Source organism: Hyla sarda, chromosome 5 (assembly GCF_029499605.1).
Source record: "Hyla sarda isolate aHylSar1 chromosome 5, aHylSar1.hap1, whole genome shotgun sequence".
Taxonomy (NCBI): Eukaryota; Metazoa; Chordata; class Amphibia; order Anura; family Hylidae; genus Hyla; species Hyla sarda.
Genome location: NC_079193.1, coordinates 29,470,031 through 29,494,396, shown reverse-complemented (window position 1 = coordinate 29,494,396; position 24,366 = coordinate 29,470,031). Strand labels below are relative to the sequence as shown.

The window sequence follows — 24,366 nt, the reverse complement described above, 5'->3', positions numbered from 1 at the left end:
CATAACAGGCCCTTCCCTCTGACCCATAACAGGCCCTTCCCTCTGACACATAACAGGCCCTTCCCTCTGACACATAACAGGCCCTTCCCTCTGACCCATAACAGGCCCTTCCCTCTGACCCATAACAGGCCCTTCCCTCTGACCCATAACAGGCCCTTCCCTCTGACCCATAACAGGCCCTTCCCTCTGACCCATAACAGGCCCTTCCCTCTGACCCATAACAGGCCCTTCCCTCTGACACATAACAGGCCCTTCCCTCTGACACATAACAGGCCCTTCCCTCTGACCCATAACAGGCCCTTCCCTCTGACACATAACAGGCCCTTCCCTCTGACCCATAACAGGCCCTTCCCTCTGACCCATAACAGGCCCTTCCCTCTGACCCATAACAGGCCCTTCCCTCTGACCCATAACAGGCCCTTCCCTCTGACACATAACAGGCCCTTCCCTCTGACAAATAACAGGCCCTTCCCTCTGACACATAACAGGCCCTTCCCTCTGACCCATAACAGGCCCTTCCCTCTGACCCATAACAGGCCCTTCCCTCTGACACATAACAGGCCCTTCCCTCTGACACATAACAGGCCCTTCCCTCTGACACATAACAGGCCCTTCCCTCTGACACATAACAGGCGCTTCCCCTATAAAAAAAACTATCCTTTATATTTTCCATATGTCCCTAAATATTTATTAAGGGTTTACCTACAGTCTTTTGCCCCAATGGAACTGCATCGTGTTTGCACTTTTCTGACCAACTTTAAATAAATCTGTTTTGGTGCAGTTTTTGGCGTGTAATGGCACAAGTAGGCACACAAAGTCGCATGCAAAAGAACCAGCCAAAAACACTAAGCCAGCAGTCTCCAAATTGCGACCCTCCAGATATTGCAAAACTACAACTCCCAGCATGCCCGGACAGCCGCTGGCTGTCCGGGCATGCTGGGAGTTGTAGTTTTGCAACTTCTGGAGGGCCGCAATTTGGAGACCACTGCACTAATGTCTCTTAAGTACCAGTTTAACCAACATTATACAAAAGAAACACTGTATAGAGTAGAATAAAAGGTAAAAATCTTAAGACGAATACAGTTCACTTAGGACCTCGGTATATTTATCTTTTTCATATATATATATATATATATATATATATATATATATATCCACTGCTAAATGATCCATGGACAGACAGTGATTGTGTAATTGTGCTGTATACAGGGTCAGGTTCCAGCATTGTATACATTAGAAGCCAGCTGTAGGGATTTCGCAGAAACTCCTTGGGTCCTAAATGTACATGTTAAACACAGACTGAAGGGCAATCATTATTACAGATTATATATGGATGCAATCTACGAACCCTATAAATACATGGCTTTACAACCTCCTGCTGACCTTGAGTTCCAGCCTGTACAGTACCCAGATTGGACTCCCCCAAATACAGTGGTCCCTCAAGTTACAATATCATTCAGTTCCGGGGCAACCAATTGTATGTTGAAATCATTGTATGTTGAGACCATAACTCTATGGAAACCTGGTAATTGGTTCTGAAGTCCCAAAATGTCATCCAAAAATAGGAAAAAGTGAGGAATGAAGAAAAATAAGTAGATAACTAATAAAGATAAAGCAAATCCTTACATATAAAGGAATAAAGATCTGCTGGGAGCTGTAATCACTGTCTATGTAGAGGACAGGAGCTTCTTCAGGGTCCTGTACAGTACACAATGTCATAAAAAAAAGTAAAATGGAGCCGCCCCCACTTGGTGTCCAAAGGAGCAGCTAACCCCAGCACAGGTAAAGAGTAGCACAGTACATGTAATACCTCCCTGTACTGTAGGGGGCGCTACCAGACACCAGTCAGTGCATGCACTTCAGTAATACAGGTAAAGAGTACAGAACATGTAATACCTACCTGTACTGTAGGGGGCGCTACCAGACACCAGTCAGTGCATACACTTCAGTAATACAGGGGTTTTACCAGTGAATGCCCATTCTGATTGGTCGGTTCTTGAAGCCATTGACATGTTTCACAGACTGGACTGTCAGTAGCATTGTATGTTGAGTGTAGTTTAACGTTACAATGGTATGGAAAAGACCATTGTATGTTGAAACTATTGTATGTTGAGGCCATTGTAAGTTGAGGGATCACTGTACAGAGCACAACCTGGACACATATCTATCTGAACAGATAAGGGCCAATGCACACTTGGAAATTCTGAGCCGAATACGCAATGGATTTCCGCTGCTCAGTGCACGAAGTGCCGTATTGGATCCAACGTGGATATGGATTCTGCAGAAATAGTCCCAGTCAATGTCTTGTTAGAAGGTGTACCGTCTCTTTAAATGACCCCTCAACATAAAGTAGTTTTTCCTACATCAAAAGTTCCTTTGTTCTCGGAATTAGTGGAGGTTAAGAAGTCGGACACCTCATCCCCTCCACCCCCCAGTTAGCCTTACCCCGGCCCTGTGGATAATGCTTTGACTGATATAATACGAATGTATAATGTGTATGTATATATAATGTGTAGGAAAATATTATACATCTGTGGTGAGGGTGTGATGAGGACAGATGTTGTTACCCTAGGGGCAGATGGCATTAACCCCTTGCCAGGGCGTGGTTTAACCTTTTCACCACCCAAAGGTATACCGCTGGAACAACGGAAGCTTTACTGAATTAGACAGGTGTAACAGTCTCAACAGCTTAGCCAGGCCCAAGGAGGTGACAGTGACTTCAGAGACTTTAGGGTTCGCTGGGACTTGTAGTGGACTTGGACAATTTGATGCAGGGCCACGCTGACTTGACACAGATTGATTTTGACTGACTTGACTGGAACTGACTAGACAGACTTCACCCCGTATGTAGCTTACAAGGTTTTGACGTTCCCCTGTAGGGTAATGGACTTGTGGATTTGTGGCTGCGTGGTAGACTTCAGGCCTCCTCAGGACACCAGACACTCTCTCGGGAACTTGACCTCACTGTGCTCAGCAAAGACTTGGACTAAAAGAAGAGACTGAACTGAACCAACCAGGTTTTATATGGGGGAGACTCTGGAGGGGTCCCATAGGTCACCCTGTAGGTCACATGGTCACTGGTACCTTCCTTGGTTACAACACATGACAACAGTATTTAAAGGTACATAACACTATATACATTTTACATTGATTATTATAGGCATTTAACACTATTAATGGAACATAGGTACAGCGGGGGCCAGGGGTCACTACATAGAGTCCTCCTGACAGGGCAGCAGGGTACAGGGGTGCAACTCCTGTACTGGACCACCACAAACTCCCCCTCTTAACAACAGCCATCCTCGGCACCCAGTCCTGGAGGGCGGACGAACATGAGGTGGCCACTGGGGCCTGGTGATAGCAACAAACAGTTCCTGGGGCATGTCACAATTGTCCTTCACAGGGCTGGTGAACATAAACTGGGGAAGAGTCCAAGTGGCATTGCTCTTAATGTCCTTACATGCTCCATTGTGAGTGTATTGAAGATAATAACATATGGAACGTTTTTGGACTTATAACTGCTTGCTGGAGAATAAGGATGAATCCCATCCCAGCCTTGCCTATCAGACTGCTTCCTAGGCTTGGACATGTAGCGGGGACAACGGGACTGTGCCCCCTCCAAAGGACTATATGAACAATTTGACCCCATAAAGGAGTCAGTTAGAGCCTCTACATAAATATGTGTTCAAAATAAAATAACCTTTATTATATTTGGGTAAGAGGTGAGGCCCTCCAAAGGACTAACCCAAGTGTTCCAATTCACTCTAGACAGGGTAGACTCGGTTACGGTGAGACTAATGGTAACCACCATTTGAACAGCAGCAGCTTGCACCACTGGGGGAACAGATGTCGGTGCCTGTTACGCCGGCCAAACCTCCTCCTAAGCATGAGTAGGCCGAGGCACTTCAGTTGGTGCCCGATGGTTAAGGAAAACCTCATTAGTGACAGGAGTAGGCCTGGGCACATCTGCAGATGACTTGTGTAGGTACTTCGGTGCCATGACGGCGCCTCGGGCAAATAGGTTTCCTATTCTTCTTTACAAGGCTCTTTGGTTTTGAAAGACAGCAAACCAAAGGTATCTGCATCCCAGTCGTCCGACGGAAAGTATGTCAAGGGAATCTGCGTGGGGTTCTTCGGACGGGTCACCGCTGCCCCCCACTCTCCTCTCACGCTTTGAATTGGAGTGTATTCTGCAATCTCCCCGCTCTCCAGAGAATGCATATGGGTTGGGAGATAGTCCCTTTTAACTACACGTCGATTCACCAGGATGGTCCCACCATGACGACAGTCCATGAGTGTGCCAAACCCCCGCACTGTTGCTGCGCTTGGTGCACTTCATGTGATAATGGTTTTGGCTCATACTCTTTTTTCTTTGCGCCCTCATCTCCTCCACTATTTCGGCCACCTGGGCTTCTCACTTTGCCCTCTCGGACTGGACAGCCGGAGCCGGGAGATGGGGCTTCCCTGGCAGGGGTAGAAGGTGCTCTCTCATGTATCGGATCAGACTAGGCTCTTTGCCAAATAGCCACCGGGGCAGCCGTGGTGACCGGGGGCACGCTGCAGACTTCTGGACCTGAGGGGTTTGCTCTGGGCTGGGGGTAGATGGAGGGGTAGAAAAAGGGGCCTCAGCCGGGGTACTCACTTCCGACTCCTCTGTCTGTATCTCCGCCCAGGATCCCCAGGTCCGGTGATGAGGGGACAGCCTCACTGGCGACACTCCTCTGGAAGATAACGTTCCTCCCGCTGGAGTTGCTGGCCATCCCCATCATCTTCGGGCAGCGGTACTTTGAGATAGGCCTCTTCGGCCCCGATGGAGATTCTCTGTAAACGATCCGGCAGCTCTTGAAACATGTGCGTTGCGCCGGCCGAGGAAACTTTCCGGGCCTCCGGCGCCATCTCGGAACTCTCCGACCTCGTGGTTGCTTGCTCCGCTATGTTGCTCCCCTCACAGACTTACGGCAAACTGAAGAGGTCCAGCGGCACTGTTAATTTTATACAGGACTTCGGGAAAATGGTTGCCGGACGGAAGTGCGTCAGTGGTGCAGCGCTGACTTCCGCTCCCCCAGCAACAAGGGGCGGATCTTTCAAGTTCCACTTAGGATTCGATACGGCAAAATGGTTTCCACGCCCAGTGGCGGGACGCTGACCAGCGCGGGACATTTTCTCTGGCACATCTTTAACCCTTTCAGGTACAGCCAGCACTTTGTTACGCAACATAACTTCGGACCGTACTATACACATGGTCGGCACAATTCTTTCACAGTTCACAATGGCAGATAACAGACTTTTCTTCCCCCCCCCCCCCCCTCTATTTCATAAGAGCCTCGGAATAAACACTTTTCACTGATAAAGTCCCATACACTTTCTGGCGCAATTTTAATTTAATTTAAATGAATGTTACTTTATGCTTGTGTATGTATGCTGTGAATAAATGCCTAGGTACAGCTCTGCCCTAAAACGTGAAATTTATCAAAACCTGTGCAGAGGAAAAGTTGCCCAGTTGCCCATAGCAACCAATCAGATTGCTTCTTTAATTTTTAAAAAGGCCTCTTAAAAAGGAAAGAAGTGATCTGATTGGTTGCTATGGGCAACTGGACCTTTTCTCTGCAGAGGTTTTGATAAATCTCCCCCAAAATAGAATAAAAGAAATGTGAATCACATGTTCTAAGCCCCCGCAGCCATCACTGGCATGTTTAGTAAAGTGTCATGTCTAATAACACGACTTCTAGCCCGATCCCCAGGCCGGGTCACCAGAGGTTCTCTAGCACAAATAAATATGGCGCACTGATCATATCGCATGAGACAAATCGAGGAAATTATAAATTTCGTATTTAAAACATATAAGCGACTACATTTACAAAAGGGAAGTTTGTGAACGGATTTTATATTTCCTGTTCAGGTTTCACCACTGAAAACAAATGTTAAAGTCATTAACAGCATTAAATTCCAATTTTAGCCGATGAGCCGTGGGGAAATCCAAGGAAACAAATAATTCAACACAAGAGGCTGAAGTTCAATTATCTGCATTTGTACAACAGGGGATATAAATTAGACACTATATTAGATTCCCCCCCTCCCCGCCTGATATTTTCATTGTAGCAATTCTATAGATTCTATAGATTCACATTATTGAAGAATTTAGGCTGAAAATGGCAAATTGTGGCCAATGTTGCATTTGGGCAACAAGCTAGGCGACATGTTCCTATTTGGATTTTCCCAGATATTCATAAAAGTTAGTCAGAGTGTTCGTGCGCTACCTGGTGGGGACAACTGGGGGTCCAAAAGCATGACCAGCCTTTAATGTGGAAGCAGAGCAGTTGGTCTTAAAGGGGTACTCCGCTACTAGACATCTTATCCCCTATTCAAAGATGTCTAATCGCGGGGGTCCTGCTGCTGGGGCCCCCCGCAATCTCCCACAGTACCCGTCGTTCTAAACAAGCGCCGGGTTCCTGAGGCAGTGGTCATGATGTCACGCCCGCAACCCTCGTGACTTCATGCCACATCCCCTCCAGTCATGTCTATGGGAGGGGGGGTGTCGGAAGGCACGCCCCCTCCCATACACTTGAATGGAGGGCGTGTGACGTGATGTCACGAGGGGGCATGGCCGTGATGCCACGATCACAGCCTCCGACTCCAAACGTTCTGGACAAAATGGTCAGAACGCTGGAGCACCGGAGTACCCCTTTAAAAGAGAAGAAATTTTGATGCTGCAAACAGTTATACCCCCACCTATAATTGATTGATGCCGCAAACAGTTATACCCACACAGTTATACCCCCAACTGACTGCCATCAGTAAAAAGCGCCACCCTTGCTTCTGGCTCTGACAGTTCAGCAGTAGCCCCCAGACAGTACAGCGTAAGGGGGCAGAGCCAGCAGTAAGGGGGGCTCTTTTTGGTGATGGTAGCCTTGTCCCCACCAATCAGAAAGTGATGGCAGAGCCTAAGATAACCTCTTGAATGTGAATGTACACTTTACCTGCCCATTCCACTGCCATTCCTATGCTCACTGGGTCCCCACTGATCACCAGTTCCCGGTACCCATTTTGGCAAGTAGAAAATGCCCTCCTTGTTAGTCAATGGGGGGGAGGGGGAAGTCATTGATTGACTTAGCAGGCTTTTCCTGTTTGTCGAGGTGGGACCAGGAAGTGGAGATCAGTGTGGATCTGGGAGTATTAGAATGGCAGTGCCACGCGAATGGGCAGGTGAGGAATTTTTTGAAATTTTTTTTAAGTCACTTTGCCACTTAATAAAAGGTAGATATACCAATTAGCGTGAGGAACTATAATATGAACAATGAATAAAAGAATAAAAAATAATGGCGTAAACAGGAATGACTAAGACAATATGTCTGGATGATTATCATCTTATAAAACCATCCAGCATTTCTTTATCCTGGCAAAATGAACGCACCCGGCAGAGCCATGAATGACAGACCCCGATGAGTTCCTCTGGTCTGTAATGATCTTTGCAGACAATGCCGGGATGGAATTACCATCCTCAACAAAACAAATACTCACATACCTGGATAATCATTTTTGTCTATGTCTGAATCCCCCCTCAAGGTGAAGCCAAATCCTGCCGGCAGGGACGCCGAGGCCCATGATCCTTCCAAGACTTGAGACGGTTTGTCATTTAACCCATTTTTATTTCCATTGTGAATAAACACTTTCCCCTTTCTGTCTTCGCCTGCAAATGGGGATCCGATTGCGACATCTGCAAAATGGGGTAACAGAGATAAGATAAAATATATGTACACTATCCATAAAAATAGATAAACAAACATGGGGCAAAATTTTATATTCAGTGTCTCTATCAATGAAAAAGTTACTGCAAAAGTCACAGCATTTTGGTTTGTGCTCTGGTTTTATCTCCTGAAGATGTCATCTGTATGGCTTAAAATGTTTTCATAAGATACTCCATACCTTAGTTTGTGGCACTTTTAGTTCCATACAAGTCAGTCTGGTATTGCTTAGATTTTCTGCCACCGACCATTTATTATTAATGTTACTTGAAAGGTTTTTTTTTACACCTGTGTATAGTGTCAAAAAGTTTAATAAAGCAACTTACTAATTTAAGGTTATTAGCCATAGAACACAGATCTTTCATATCAGCTGTGCTCTATCCCTTGTAAGCTGTGACATCATGTCCCACTCTCTGAATGTAGAGTTCCCCTCCCTCCTCCCCTCCTGTCTGTTCAGGAGGAGACCAGTGATGTGAAGGGGGAGCTGATATGACTGTTTATTAGATTCATGACTCATTAGATAAGGCAGCAGTGAGCCTGTTCTAAAGGAAACTACTGTGACTGAGAAAGGCTTCCTGCTGCCTTATCTAATAAGTGATACATCTAATGAGCAGTAATACCAGCCCCCCTTCACATCACTGATCTCATCCTGGGCTGACAGGAGAAGAAGGGGAGTAGGGATGTAGCTCTACATTCAGATAGTGTAACTGGACGTCACAGTTACGAACCATGAAGCTCAGATGATTTGTAAAATCTGTGCACTATGGCTAATTACATTACAAACTATTTTTTTCAAATCAACTGGTTACAGAAAGTTAAACAGATTTGTAAATTATTTCTATTAAAAAAAATCTTCAAATCTTAATCCTTCCAGTACTTATCAGATGCTGTGTACTATAGAGGAAGTTGAGTTGTTCTTTTCAGTCTGACCACAGTGCTCTGTGCTGACACCTCTGTCCATGTCAGGAACTGTCCAGAGTATGAGCAAATCCCCATAGCAAACCTCTCCTGCTCTGGGCAGTTACTAACATGGACAGAGCTGTCACCAGAGAGCACTGTGGTCAGACCGGAAATAACTACATAAATTCCTCTGGAGCATACAGCCGCTGATAAGTACTGGAAGGGTTAAGACTTTTTAATAGAAGTAATTTACAAATCTTTTTACTTTTCAGGAACCAGTTGATTTGAAAAGAAAAACAAAACTGTTTTCCACTGGAGTACCCCTTTAACTACAGACCTTTACTTTATCCCCACCTTCTTTTTGATTTACCCTGAATGTCTTGAGCAGGAGCATGATTTTTTTTAAAGGATTTTTCTGCTTTGGACAATCCTTAACTGTTAGAAGGGTCCCTAGATACACTGATCGCAGAGTTCCCCCCAGCAATAAGCTGCAATCTGTGGGGAAACCTAGCAATATGTATTCAATACCCTTGCAGCACCACCACAGGGGAAATTAAGCATTACACTCTGCTCATTTAAATCACTAAGCTGTCCATGTAATGCAGGACAGGACAGGTTCTCCAGAGCGAGATCTGCTGTTTTTAACCCCCTCCTTATTCTGTTCCAAGAGATGAGGAATCCTGAACAGAGGAGCCCACTCAGTTCTCTCTGAATTCCCTAATAGGGTCTGTCTAAACCAGACAACTTAAGGCGAGTGCCTCAGATTTTGTAAGACTGAAAAACCGGATAAGTTCTTGTTTTTCTCTAATTTAACTAAAGCAACATTTATGCTGTACGGCAGAAATTCTTCCACTCTTGGGACTCTCAGGCTGAATCCCTACATTTTAGAACAAGACACAGCCCTGACCATGGGACGTAAGACAGGCTGCGCAGTCAATGTGGAACATATTAAGGAGCTCGCAGACGATTCAGAAGAGAAATGGGGGTTAATTGGGAGGTTATCCTCATAAAGGGAATCTCTATGGACTGAAGTGTGGAAAGCTGGGAAGCCCAGACACCAGTAAGCGGAGGGTCGAGCAGTCAGCGGAGGTGCAGATCACAGCCCTGGAGAAAACAAGGAGTGCTTATAGCAAAATGCTAATTCTGCCATCTGCAAACTATAAATAGAATTCACTACTGTATAAAATGGAACAGACGGCAACAGGATATAACACAGGCCATGGCCTCGATTTTCACAATGCTAGTTTTGAGGACAGAAGTAGCCTCTTACTCAGCCATGTCTCCAGCAAGGCTCTTGAGGATCACAATGGATGACCATTGGTTACCCCCAGTACTTTGTAAGTAAAATGAAGATTATTTGAACATTACACAACAGCGGTGGAGAAGATAGTGGTGTTGTATGATTACTTAGGCACCCTCTGATGCCGAGAATGAGGTGGAGTGATCACTCAAGAGTATTCTCATTTCCAAAAGTTACCTCCTATACACAACATAGTGAATAACAAGCCAATCAGTGGAGGTGTGTCTGCTGGGAGCTTGGTGCTTGGCAATGTTCAGAAGCCCCATAGAGAATGAATGGAGAGATGGCTAGGTACATGTGGTGTGCTGCATTCAGTTAAGGGATAAGGGATAACTTTTGGCGATGGAAATACCCCTTTCATAGAATGGGAGCATAGGCGTGCGCACGGGGTGTGCCTGGGCACACCCTAATCAAGCCTCAAACTTGAGGCTCTATCACTTCCGTGCTGGACTGCCTTGCCGTGCATTTGTTTCCCTGCCGATCCAATCCTGCTACACTATGCGAGCGATATTGCCGCACAGTGTAGGACGGACGTGCTCCTCCTCCAGACCTCCCCTGTAGCATGCGCGGCGCGTTCCGTGACGTCGCTGACGTCATGGAATGCGCCGCGCATGCTACAGGGGAGGTCAGGGGGAGGAGCACGTCCGTCCTACACTGTGCGGCGATATCGCTCGCATAGTGTAGGAGGATTGGATCGGCAGGGAAAGAAATGCACGGCAAGGGAGACCAGCACGGAGGTGATAAAGCCTCAAGTACAACACTGTGCCTATGGTGACGTCATTTTGTTTGTATTGATATTTATATGAGTGCAGGTCTGTTTATGTATGTGTGCATGCAAGCAAGAGTGAATTTGTGTGTGTGTGTATATATATATATATATATATATTTATATATATAGTGTGTGTATATATATATAGTGTGTGTGCGTGTGTGTGTGTGTGTATATATATATATATATATATATATATAGACGCACGCGCGCGACGTGAGTTTGTGCTTTAGGGTGCACACCGTAGGCTGCGCATGCCTAGGAATGGGAGGCGGAATTGACCTCTGGGGCAACTACTTCTCTGCCTAGGATTTCCACCTTGAAAAGTCTTCTGTTTGCCCTTGGAAACAGTCAGCAGTCGGACATGTCATTTAACATAGTTCTGAGGGACAGCCGTCTGGGCAACTGCTGGAATATTCATAATGCAATGTCTATTGATCCCACAGTGCTTTGCTTGGGTAACATGAAGCCATTACACAAAAATGACAACCATCCATAAGCAAGTGATGGGTTTTTACCATAAACATTATATTGCAGAGGAGTCTTACCGTTGTATCCATCTTGATTTAAATCCCCTAGGTTTGCTATAGCACTGCCAAATCTGCCAAAGACCTCCGCCCCTTTCAGTAGCTGGGCATCTTTGAAGACTAGAGGACTCTGTTGCAGGTAGAGGTAAACCTGGCCCACTTCCTTAGGGTTACTTTCAATTTCACGGTCCATGTACAGTGGCGCCCCCACCAGGACATCATCTAGACTGCACAAGGAAAGGAAAAATATCTGTCAGTCCTAACTACCGGGGATAGAACGTCCTAGTAGTTGTAGCCCAATTTCCACATCCATGTCTACTAACACTTGAGATAGGGAAAGTGAAAACTCTCAAAATTTGATTCAGGAGGATTTGAGCAAATCGGCCATCAAATGTCATTATGGTATGTACAGGAGCAGGGACTCCATGCTCCTGGAAGGGGTCCCTGCTCCTGTACACTGAGCAGTGAGTCATGCATGGTATGTCTTGTTCCTTATGTACGTTCGCTGGCCGGCAAATGTAGTTACTGTACCTCAGGGAGGCCCCACACAGTCCAACCCACACATGTAACTGAGCGGTAAGGCACACAGTGTACACCGATAGAGTAGGGCAGCACAGAAAGTATATTCAGTAGAAGGGACTCCTATTATATTTCAAGAACCCCTGTACACTGAGTGGTGAGATTTATACCGCACTGCTCAGTTGACATTTTCGGTACCCAATGAAGAAAGCCCAGTGAATGTATTAAGTGTTAGCGGCAATGTATTTAACATTGTTTGTTTCTCTGGGCGCTCACATACAGCAAACCTAACAGAGCGGTGAGGCTGACAGTATTTTTCTCATTGCTTAGTATAGAGGAGCAGGGACTCTTGTCTGTGACAGGAGTCCCTGCTCCTGTACAATGCTATTTGACCATAACACATTCTCCAAAAATGTAAACCTGATTAATCTGAATTATTGCTCATTGCTTAGTATAGAGGAGCAGGGACTCTTGTCTGTGACAGGAGTCCCTGCTCCTGTACAATGCTTTTTGACCATAACACATTCTCCAAAAATGTAAACCTGATTAATCTGAATTAATTGGGAAATAGTTTTTTAATGAGCGGCTTTGCTCATCTCTATTGCAGCACCTGTGGAGACCACTTTCCCTTATAGATTCTCACCACTCATTAAATTCTAATCTACTATACCAGTGGTCTGCAACCTGCGGACCTCCAGATGTTGCAATACTACAACGAAGACCACTGTACTATACCATAAAGCCCTGAGGCAAATGTACATTCTTGTAATGATTAATAATTCTGGGTCCTAATTTAGTAAAAATGAGTGGCTCATGGGTATTAGTTACGCATCATAAACATTGATCCTGAAGTGCATTAGTGAGGTCGGGAGTTCTTGCTGTTCACTGTGCGCAGTTATTGTGTTTTACTACACACTATACGGGTCTATCCAAATGGTGCATAGCAAGCAATTAGAGATGAGCGAACTTACAGTAAATTCGATTCGTCACGAACTTCTCAGCTCAGCGGTTGCTGACTTTTCCTGCATAAATTAGTTCAGCTTTCCGGTGCTCCGGTGGGCTGGAAAAGGTGGATACAGTCCTAGGAAAGAGTCTCCTAGGACTGTATGCACCTTTTCCAGCCCACGGGAGCACCTGAAAGCTGAACTAATTTATGCAGGATAAGTCATCAACTGCCGAGCCGAGAAGTTTGTGACGAATGGAATTTACTGTAAGTTCGCTCATCTCTACAAGCAATGTATGTAAATATATAGGACATTCACCTCTGCAGCTTTACGAGTCTGTCATGACGTAAATGGAATCCAAGGCTCGTCAAAAAATGATGAGCTCAAATGTGTATATTACAGAACAGGAACACGTGCATAGTATAAATGTTTATAGTGTCCGGGCCGGAGAATAATTATGATTAATGACTAATTATAGACCATTGTATGCAGCAATAAAATATGACAAACACCTGCATAAGAGACACATACGAGATTCAGCTGATCGTCAGGGGTGCTAAGAGTCAGACCCCTTCACTACTCTGATATTGATGGCCTGTCATAAGGATGGGCCATCAACATAAAAGGGGTTATCCAGGAATAGAGAAAACAGAGCTGATTCCTCTGTGGAAAACTTTTTTTTTTTTAAATCAACTGGTGCCAGAAAGTTAAACAGATTTGTAAATTACTTCTAATAAAAATTCTTAACCCTTCTAGTACTTATTAGCAGCTGTATACTACAGAGGAAATTATTTTTCTTCTGGGATTTCTTTTCTGTCATGACCACGGTGCTCTCTGCTGACACCTCTGTCCATTTTAGGAAGTGTCCAGAGCAGCATATGTTTGCTATGCCGATTTTCTCCCGCTCCGGACAGTTGCTAAAATGGACAAAGGTGTCAGCAGAGAGCACTGTGGTCGTGACAGAAAATAAATCCAAAAATATGTAGTATACAGCCGCTAATAAGTACTGGAAGGATTAAGAATTTCTAATAGAAGTAATTTACAAATCTTTAACTTTCTGGCACCAGTTGATTTAAAAAAATAAAAATTTCCACCGGAGTACCCCTTTAAAAATATTGTGCCATCCCTGTCCTCAGGTTGTTCGTGGAATTGCAGTTCAGTTCTATTGAAGTAAATGGAGCCAAGCTGTAATATGACACACAATCTGAGGACAAGTGTGGTGCTGTTCTTTGAAGAAATATTTTCCTATTGTGGTGACCCCTCGTATTCTGCCCATCCTGTGAGGTAGATGTTGCCTTCAGTGTCCGTCTTGGGCCCACACTACTCAAGACTCAATATAATGCAATGTTATGCTATAGTTAATGTATTGGTATTTTCTATGTACCTGTTGCTTTAAGCCTGTTGAACCCTGTTGTTAGGGGAGTGTGCATGTGGTAAACCAGGTGACATGTCAGCCCAAAGGGGATCCTCCAAATCTGCCCTATGTATATAGTGTGGTAAGAGTTCAGAGTTCAGTTGTAGCTGAGGTATAGTTTGGAGAAAGGTTTACCCTGCACCTTCCTCTGTACCAATCTAAGCTGTAACGGATTTTACCATCTTCCTGCCTCAGTAAACTCAGTTTATCCGTAACCTTGTGTCGGAGTATTTCTGCCCTGTGCCTGGCCCAGGAGAAGCTGGCTCAGCCTCGGACGGTGTTCAGGTTAACCGTGCCCTGGTGTCACGAAAAGGTTAATTTGCACATTACCCTCACCCGACATCACACTATTACTGGATAAATCTGTTAATGGAGATCTCCAGGATATAAAAACATATCCCCTATCCATAAGTGTCAGATCGCAGGGGGATTGGCAGAAAGGGTGCGGTTCAGGGGCATGGGTGTCTGACCGCTGGATCTCCTGTACGGGGCCCTGGCTCTCCTCCTGAATAGGGGGTGTCGACCACCGCATAAAGCTGTGGCCAACACGTCGCCTTATTGCATCTCTATGGGAGAGTGCTGCACTTGGGAATCTCCTGCTGTAATAGAGCTGTATGGAGGGGGGGGTGTCGGGATAAAAAAAAAAATACAAAAAACAATGTGTGGTAATACAATTGGGCTTTATTCGCTTCAAACTGAACCAAGTTCATGGTTTTCCAGGTCTATAACATAAATGGCCTCTATCCATCAATGTTTAATCTGTGGGGGTCCGGCCTTATAAATAACCACAGATCAGTACAATGCAAGCTCTTCATCCCCTTTATTGTTTACCTAGGCCAGTATTTCCCAACCAGGATGCCTACAGATGTTGCAGCACTACAACTCCCAGCATGCCCAGACAGCCAAAGGCTGAAAAACTGGCACTGCATTTTCCTGCATTTATGCATTTGTTTCTGCCATTTCTGCCTTTCTTTAAAAAAAAAAAAAAAAAAAACACATATAATATATATATATATATATATATATATATATATATATATATATATATATATATAAATTCCCCAATGTAAAACCTACATTATGTTTATGATGTGTTTTTTTTTCTCTCCCATAGACTTCTATGGGAGAAAAACTCCAAGATTCCAATAATAAAAAAAACACCATAGTCTCAACAGGCTGCAATTTTGAAAAACTGTCACTGAGCCCAAAAATGCAATGAAACACCAAAGAGGATTGAAAAACCGTGGGTATGGCATATCATAAATCCCTATTGACTAGTAGCTAGGCCGCAACATTTTTCAGCAAAAAAACACAGTGCAGCTGTTTGGAAATTTTTGTTGGTGTTTTTGGAAAATAAGGCTTTGTTCACATTGCAGATTTCCTTAAAGTTTGCTAAACGGAATTGCGAAATTTTGACAGAATTCTGCCAGAATTGCAGCAGAATTCTGTGTTCTCAAACCACAGAATTCTACTGAAATTCAAAGCCCTATTGACTACAATGGGGTTCAACTGTGGAATTCTGAAAAATGAAATACATGCAAAATTTTTCCGGAGGAATTGCAGAAAATCTTGTCGAAATAACTGGTGGAATTATTCCACGGAATTTCACATGTAAATTCCACCATGTAAACATAGCCTAAGGCCGCACGGCAGAAAATGAGCGGAATGTCCACCCGGGAAACAGGGGCAAACATTTTGCACATTTGCATGTTCCGCCGGCGCTATGACCGATCGGAAATGCACGTTCTCAATAGATGGCATTTCCGGGCAGAATCTGCAGAAATTTGTTTCTGCGAACACCGAAATTGATTTGGCAAAATCATATTGAAATTCAACGTGACTCAATTTCCGAGTTACATTTTTCTGGAGGATTCCACTCAGAAATTCAGTCGTGTAAAAAAAAGTGCTTACATTTATTTGCAAAAAAGAAAAAAAAAGAATAAAAAAAAAATATTTTTACAATAAAAAAAAAATCATTCTTGATCTTTTCTTACTCAAGGTTTTTCTCCGACACGTGCGGGTGACATTGAGCAGATAACAAAGCACAGCATGAAATCATAGGTCTGAAGCAGCGTATTTACTTTTAAGGTAGCGCCAAATAGATGTCAGACCTTGATCCTCCACGTGCCACCTTAAAACCAAAGGCAGTAAAGTGGTAAAATAAAGTTAAAAAAAAATAAGGAAAAAAAACACAACTATTCTTCATGGTGGTAATTACGAGCGGCCCAAACATTGGAGGAGAGTGTTAACACATACCCATCGCTGTTTACATCCGACACGGCAACTGTATATCCGAAGTACGAAGCCATCTGGAAAGAGAGAGAAAGAGGCTCTTAACAATAGCGACTCAACCCTTTTTGTATAACTGTGTCGGCGTATCGGCGTCCTGACATCAAACAGAGTCCTAATAGGGAAAAGAATCTGTAAATATTCAATATTGAGCTGAATTATTTAAACAATGAGCTGAACCGTAACCCGCCATGGTGAACAAAGGCCGAAGCTGGAGACTTCTGGTAAACAAGGGCAGGGTAACCTCAATGGATGGGATGGTATAAATACATCTTCATGGATGGAAGGAGTTATGGATATTCTTAATGTGGTCAATGGGTTCAAAAAACAAAGAGCTTAACCCTTCTTAAAAGGACATCAGTGCTTCTTCTATTTATTTGGGTTATGTGGTTGCACTGATTGTTTTTGGGGTTTTGGCTTTGTATAAAGATGTTGGCAGGGATTAGATTACACACAGATTTTCCTGGAGGTCCTTCTTACCCCCCCCCCATCTTCTTCTAATCTAAACAAAGGTCTGATAAACCATGGACGTTCTCGTCTATCACTTTTGTAGGGGGTTTTGTCCATGCAGCCCATTTTCATTATTCATAGATTATCGACCTATTTTGTAGCAATTCTAAGTAAAGTTGTGTATTGGCCCGTAATTCACACTCCATGAACCACTATAAGGGGCTCCCATGATATAGTAGGACAGTGTTATCCAACCAGGCTGCCTCCAGCTGTTGCAAAACGACAACTCTCAGCATACCCGGACAGCCTTCGGCTGTCCGGGCATGCTGGGAGTTGTCGTTTTGCAACAGCTGTAGGCAGCCTGGTTGGGAAACGTTGAGCTGAAAGGTCCAGATTTGTGCAGCTAACCTGTAAGCTTTGCTGTTTAGACTGGGAAAGAGTGGGCAGAGTCATTTCATTATGATTACACAGTGGTGTGTTAATAAGAGAGACCATGTTGTTGGGAAACACGGTTTTAGAACTTAAATCTGTTTTATGGGACCTAGATTGAAGAGGCACCAGTGCGTGTGTGCAGGGCCGGCGCTACCATAAGGCAGCTGCCTTTGGGCATCAGCGCTGAAGGGGTGGAAAAAATCTGAATCCCCAGCTCCAGGCAGTCATCCAAATAGCAAAACCCCAATATATTGGAAACACGGAGTGTACAGATAGTCCCCAAATAGCAAAATCCAAATGTATTAGAAACACAGAGAGTACAGATAGGCATAGACTACAGAAAGATAGACATCCAAATTGTAAAACTTACAAATTTAGGCAACCATGGGGGAAGGGGGTACAGATAGTCATCCAGATAGTAAAACCCCCATATTCTGGGAACCAAGGGAGGTACTAATAGTCACCCAAATAGGAAAACCCTAATAGCTTCCCCTAAACTGCTTCGCTGCCAGGACAGTAAAAGGATGGATATATAGGACTATGTTTTATATACTAAATAGATACAATTGTTGGTCTATATATGACATGTTCGGCAATCACCCCCTTTGTCCATGATGTGTAAAATTACCTGATCACCTGTGAAATTGTGAACGTACGTCATGTCTGTAGAGTCAATGATGGTGACCTAGAAAAGAGATACCGATACATCAAACAGGATTATTCTATGGGTAGAAATCATATATATATATATATATATATATATATATATATATATATATAAACGTAGAAGTGGAGCAGCACAACCAGAGCAAAGGGAATGGGTGTGGGTGCCAGCGGTCCGTTGTCCCAGGTAACGGGCCAAGAATAGACAGCAAATAAAAAAGTAATCTGCAGCACTCCAAAAATAAGGTGCAAAAAGGTGTTGGATTTATTAGCCTGACGGCATAGCGACATTTCGACTGCCCACTTGCAGTCTTTCTCAAGCTTGAGAAAGGCTGCAAGTGGGCAGCCGAAACGTCGCTATGCCGTCAGGCTAATAAATCCATCACCGGATTACTTTTTTTATTTTTTATTTGCTATATATATATATATATATATATATATATATATATATATATGTAAACTTCTGTTACGCCGAGCGCTCCGGGTCCCCGCTCCTCCCCGGAGCGCTCGCTACACTTCCCTCACTGCAGCGCCCCGGTCGGTTCCACGGACCCGGGGCGCTGCGTTACCACCTCCGGCCGGGATGCGATTCGCGATGCGGGTAGCGCCCGCTCGCGATGCGCACCCCGGCTCCCGTACCTGACTCGCTCCCCGTCAGTTCTGTCCCGGCGCGCGCGGCCCCGCTCCCTAGGGCGCGCGCGCGCCGGGTCTTTGCGATTTAAAGGGCCACTGCACCGCTGATTGGTGCAGTGGTTCCAATTAGTGTTTACACCTGTGCACTTCCCTATATCACCTCACTTCCCCTTCACTCCCTCGCCGGATCTTGTTGCCCTAGTGCCAGTGAAAGCGTTCCTTGTGTGTTCCTTGCCTGTGATTCCAGACCTTCTGCCGTTGCCCCTGACTACGATCCTTGCTGCCTGCCCCGACCTTCTGCTACGTCCGACCTTGCTTCTGTCTACTCCCTTGTACCGCGCCTATCTTCAGCAGCCAGAGAGGTTGAGCCGTTGCTAGGGGATACGACCTGGTCACTACCGCCGCAGCAAGACCATCCCGCTTTGCGGCGGGCTCTGGTGAAAACCAGTAGTGACTTAGAACCGATCCTCTAGCACGGTCCACGCCAATCCCTCTCTGGCACAGAGGATCCACCACCTGCCAGCCGGCATCGTGACAGTAGATCCGGCCATGGATCCCGCTGAAGTTCCTCTGCCAGTTGTCGCTGACCTCACCACGGTGGTCGCCCAGCAGTCACAACAGATTGCGCAACAAGGCCAACAGCTGTCTCAACTGACTGTTATGCTACAACAGTTACTACCACAGCTCCAGCAATCATCTCCTCCGCCAGCTCCTGTACCTCCTCCGCAGCGAGTGGCCGCTTCTGGAATACGACTATCCTTGCCGGATAAATTTGATGGGGACTCTAAGTTTTGCCGTGGCTTTCTTTCCCAATGTTCATTACACTTGGAGATGATGTCGGACCAGTTCCCCACTGAAAGGTCTAAGGTGGCTTTCGTAGTCAGCCTGCTGTCTGGAAAAGCCCTGGCTTGGGCCACACCGCTCTGGGACCGCAATGACCCCGTCACTGCCTCTGTACACTCCTTCTTCTCGGAAATTCGAAGTGTCTTTGAGGAACCTGCCCGAGCCTCTTCTGCTGAGACTGCCCTGTTGAACCTGGTCCAGGGTAATTCTTCCGTTGGCGAGTATGCCGTACAGTTCCGTACCCTTGCTTCAGAATTATCCTGGAATAATGAGGCACTCTGCGCGACCTTTAAAAAAGGCCTATCCAGCAACATTAAAGATGTTCTGGCCGCACGAGAAATCCCTGCTAACCTACATGAACTCATCCATCTTGCCACTCGCATTGACATGCGTTTTTCCGAACGGCGTCAGGAGCTCCGCCAGGATATGGACTCTGTTCGCACGAGGCGTTTCTTCTCCCCGGCTCCTCTCTCCTCTGGTCCCCTGCAACCTGTTCCTGTGCCTCCCGCCGTGGAGGCTATGCAGGTCGACCGGTCTCGCCTGACACCCCAAGAGAGGACACGACGCCGCATGGAGAATCTCTGCCTGTACTGTGCTAGTACCGAACACTTCCTGAAGGATTGTCCTATCCGTCCTCCCCGCCTGGAAAGACGTCCGCTGACTCCGCACAAAGGTGAGACAGTCCTTGATGTCTACTCTGCTTCTCCACGTCTTACTGTGCCTGTGCGGATGTCTGCCTCTGCCTTCTCCTTCTCTGCTGTGGCCTTCTTGGACTCTGGATCTGCAGGAAATTTTATCTTGGCCTCTCTCGTCAACAGGTTCAACATCCCGGTGACCAGTCTCGCCAGACCCCTCTATATCAATTGTGTAAACAATGAAAGATTGGACTGTACTATACGTTTCCGCACGGAGCCCCTTCTAATGCGCATCGGATCTCATCACGAGAGGATTGAACTGTTGGTCCTCCCCAATTGCACTTCTGAAATCCTTCTTGGACTTCCCTGGCTTCAACTCCATTCCCCAATCCTGGATTGGTCCACTGGGGAGATCAAGAGTTGGGGGCCCTCTTGTTCCAAGGACTGCTTAAAACCGGTTCCCAGTAAACCTTGCCGTGTCCCTGTGCTTCCTCATGTAACCGGTCTCCCTAAGGCCTATATGGACTTTGCGGACGTTTTTTGCAAAAAACAAGCTGAGACTCTACCTCCTCACAGGCCTTATGATTGTCCCATTGACCTCCTCCCGGGCACTACTCCACCCCGGGGCAGAATCTATCCTCTGTCCGTCCCAGAGACTCTTGCCATGTCTGAATACGTCCAAGAAAATTTAAAAAAGGGCTTTATCCGTAAATCCTCCTCTCCTGCCGGAGCCGGATTTTTCTTTGTGTCCAAAAAAGATGGCTCTCTACGTCCTTGCATTGACTACCGCGGTCTTAATAAAATCACGGTTAAGAACCGCTACCCCCTACCCCTCATCTCTGAACTCTTTGATCGTCTCCAAGGTGCCCATATTTTTACCAAACTGGACTTAAGAGGTGCTTATAATCTCATCCGCATCAGAGAGGGGGATGAATGGAAAACGGCATTTAACACCAGAGATGGACACTTTGAGTATCTGGTCATGCCCTTTGGTCTATGCAACGCCCCTGCCGTCTTCCAAGACTTTGTTAATGAAATTTTTCGTGATCTCCTATACTCCTGTGTTGTTGTATATCTGGACGATATCCTGATTTTTTCTGCCAATCTTGAAGAACACCGCCAGCATGTCCGTATGGTTCTTCAGAGACTTCGTGATAATCAACTCTATGCCAAAATAGAGAAATGTCTGTTTGAATGCCAATCTCTTCCTTTTCTAGGATACTTGGTCTCTGGCCAGGGACTACAAATGGACCCAGATAAACTCTCTGCCGTCTTAGATTGGCCACGCCCCTCCGGACTCCGTGCCATCCAACGTTTTTTGGGGTTCGCCAATTATTACAGGCAATTTATTCCACATTTTTCTACCATTGTGGCTCCTATTGTGGCTTTAACAAAAAAAAATGCCGATCCCAAGTCTTGGCCTCCTCAAGCGGAAGACGCCTTTAAACGACTCAAGTCTGCCTTTTCTTCGGCTCCCGTGCTCTCCAGACCTGACCCATCTAAACCCTTCCTATTGGAGGTTGATGCCTCCTCAGTGGGAGCTGGAGCTGTCCTTCTACAAAAAAACTCTTCCGGGCATGCTGTTACTTGTGGTTTTTTTTCCAGGACCTTCTCTCCGGCGGAGAGGAACTACTCCATCGGGGATCGAGAGCTTCTAGCCATTAAATTAGCACTTGAGGAATGGAGGCATCTGCTGGAGGGATCAAGATTTCCAGTTATTATTTACACCGATCACAAGAACCTCTCCTACCTCCAGTCTGCCCAACGGCTGAATCCTCGTCAGGCCAGGTGGTCTCTGTTCTTTGCCCGATTTAATTTTGAAATTCACTTTCGGCCTGCTGATAAGAACATTAGGGCCGATGCTCTCTCTCGTTCCTCAGATGCCTCTGAAATTGAACTCTCTCCTCAACACATCATTCCTCCTGACTGCCTGATTTCCACTTCTCCAGCCTCCATCAGACTAACTCCTCCAGGAAAGACCTTTGTTTCTCCACGCCAACGCCTTGGGATCCTCAAATGGGGTCACTCCTCCCATCTCGCAGGTCATGCGGGCATTAAGAAATCTGTGCAACTCATCTCTCGCTTCTATTGGTGGCCGACTCTAGAGACTGATGTGGTGGACTTTGTGCGAGCCTGCACTATCTGTGCCCGGGATAAGACTCCTCGCCAGAAGCCCGCTGGTTTTCTTCATCCTCTACCTGTCCCCGAACAACCTTGGTCTCTGATTGGTATGGATTTTATTACTGACTTACCCCCATCCCATGGCAACACTGTTATTTGGGTGGTCGTTGATCGATTCTCCAAAATGGCACATTTCATCCCTCTTCCTGGTCTTCCTTCAGCGCCTCAGTTGGCTAAACAATTTTTTGTACACATTTTTCGTCTTCACGGGTTGCCTACACAGATCGTCTCGGATAGAGGCGTCCAATTTGTGTCTAAATTCTGGAGGGCTCTCTGTAAACAACTCAAGATTAAATTAAATTTTTCTTCTGCATACCATCCTCAATCCAATGGCCAAGTAGAGAGAATTAACCAGATCTTGGGTGACTATTTACGACATTTTGTTTCCTCCCGCCAGGATGACTGGGCAGATCTTCTACCTTGGGCCGAATTCTCGTATAATTTCAGAATCTCTGAATCTTCCTCCAAATCTCCGTTTTTCGTGGTGTACGGCCGTCACCCTCTTCCCCCCCTCCCTACCCCCTTGCCCTCTGGTCTGCCCGCTGTGGATGAAATTTCTCGTGATCTTTCCACCATATGGAAAGAGACCCAAAATTCTCTCTTACAGGCTTCTTCTCGCATGAAGAGATTCGCAGATAAGAAAAGAAGAGCTCCTCCCATTTTTTCCCCTGGAGACAAGGTATGGCTCTCCGCTAAATATGTCCGTTTCCGTGTCCCGAGCTATAAGTTGGGACCACGCTATCTTGGTCCTTTTAAAGTTTTGTCTCAAATTAATCCTGTCTCTTACAAACTTCTTCTTCCTCCTTCTCTTCGTATCCCTAATGCCTTTCACGTCTCTCTTCTTAAACCTCTCATCCTCAACCGTTTTTCTCCTAAATCTGTTCCTCCCACTCCTGTTTCCGGCTCCTCGGACATCTTCTCTGTCAAAGAAATCTTGGCCTCTAAAAAAGTCAGAGGAAAAACTTTTTTTTTAGTGGATTGGGAGGGTTGTGGTCCAGAAGAGAGGTCCTGGGAACCTGAGGACAATATCCTGGACAAAAGTCTGATCCTCAGGTTCTCAGGCCCCAAGAAGAGGGGGAGACCCAAGGGGGGGGGTACTGTTACGCCGAGCGCTCCGGGTCCCCGCTCCTCCCCGGAGCGCTCGCTACACTTCCCTCACTGCAGCGCCCCGGTCGGTTCCACGGACCCGGGGCGCTGCGTTACCACCTCCGGCCGGGATGCGATTCGCGATGCGGGTAGCGCCCGCTCGCGATGCGCACCCCGGCTCCCGTACCTGACTCGCTCCCCGTCAGTTCTGTCCCGGCGCGCGCGGCCCCGCTCCCTAGGGCGCGCGCGCGCCGGGTCTTTGCGATTTAAAGGGCCACTGCACCGCTGATTGGTGCAGTGGTTCCAATTAGTGTTTACACCTGTGCACTTCCCTATATCACCTCACTTCCCCTTCACTCCCTCGCCGGATCTTGTTGCCCTAGTGCCAGTGAAAGCGTTCCTTGTGTGTTCCTTGCCTGTGATTCCAGACCTTCTGCCGTTGCCCCTGACTACGATCCTTGCTGCCTGCCCCGACCTTCTGCTACGTCCGACCTTGCTTCTGTCTACTCCCTTGTACCGCGCCTATCTTCAGCAGCCAGAGAGGTTGAGCCGTTGCTAGGGGATACGACCTGGTCACTACCGCCGCAGCAAGACCATCCCGCTTTGCGGCGGGCTCTGGTGAAAACCAGTAGTGACTTAGAACCGATCCTCTAGCACGGTCCACGCCAATCCCTCTCTGGCACAGAGGATCCACCACCTGCCAGCCGGCATCGTGACAACTTCTGACCTTCTCACTCAATACTTGGCACGTTTAGTCCCAAAGTTAGTCTTTTTTCGGTGCAGTGTATCAACATACCACAGATAAGCTGATCTGCTTCAGAGCAACTCCTCTTTGCTCTCTGGCAGTGCTTACACATCTGTAAGTTCAGGTTCAGGACTCCAACACAAACACCAGAACTGGAGTATGGGACTTTATGTCCAGAACCTTCAGTCACTCCCAAAAACCTGGATCCAATCCTATCATTGAGGCAAGAAGCTTGTAATACATACGTCCCATTCCCCATTTTACACGCTGCTTACTTACAATACATCTATCTAT

General features: G+C 46.1%; 1 protein-coding gene across 2 annotated transcripts in view; it reads right to left on the bottom strand.

The window, feature by feature from the left end:
• The window catches only part of ITGA8 (integrin subunit alpha 8), a 234,461-nt gene that overhangs the window by 129,351 nt on the left and 80,744 nt on the right, over window positions 1–24,366 (bottom strand). For both annotated transcript variants that reach the window (XM_056519092.1, XM_056519093.1), the window contains exons 10-13: window positions 17,915–17,971; window positions 16,372–16,424; window positions 11,260–11,465; window positions 7,523–7,714 (exon numbers count right to left, since the gene is read on the bottom strand). In XM_056519092.1, coding sequence (XP_056375067.1) covers window positions 7,523–7,714; window positions 11,260–11,465; window positions 16,372–16,424; window positions 17,915–17,971 — 508 coding nt within the window. The remainder of the gene's footprint in view (window positions 1–7,522; window positions 7,715–11,259; window positions 11,466–16,371; window positions 16,425–17,914; window positions 17,972–24,366) is intronic.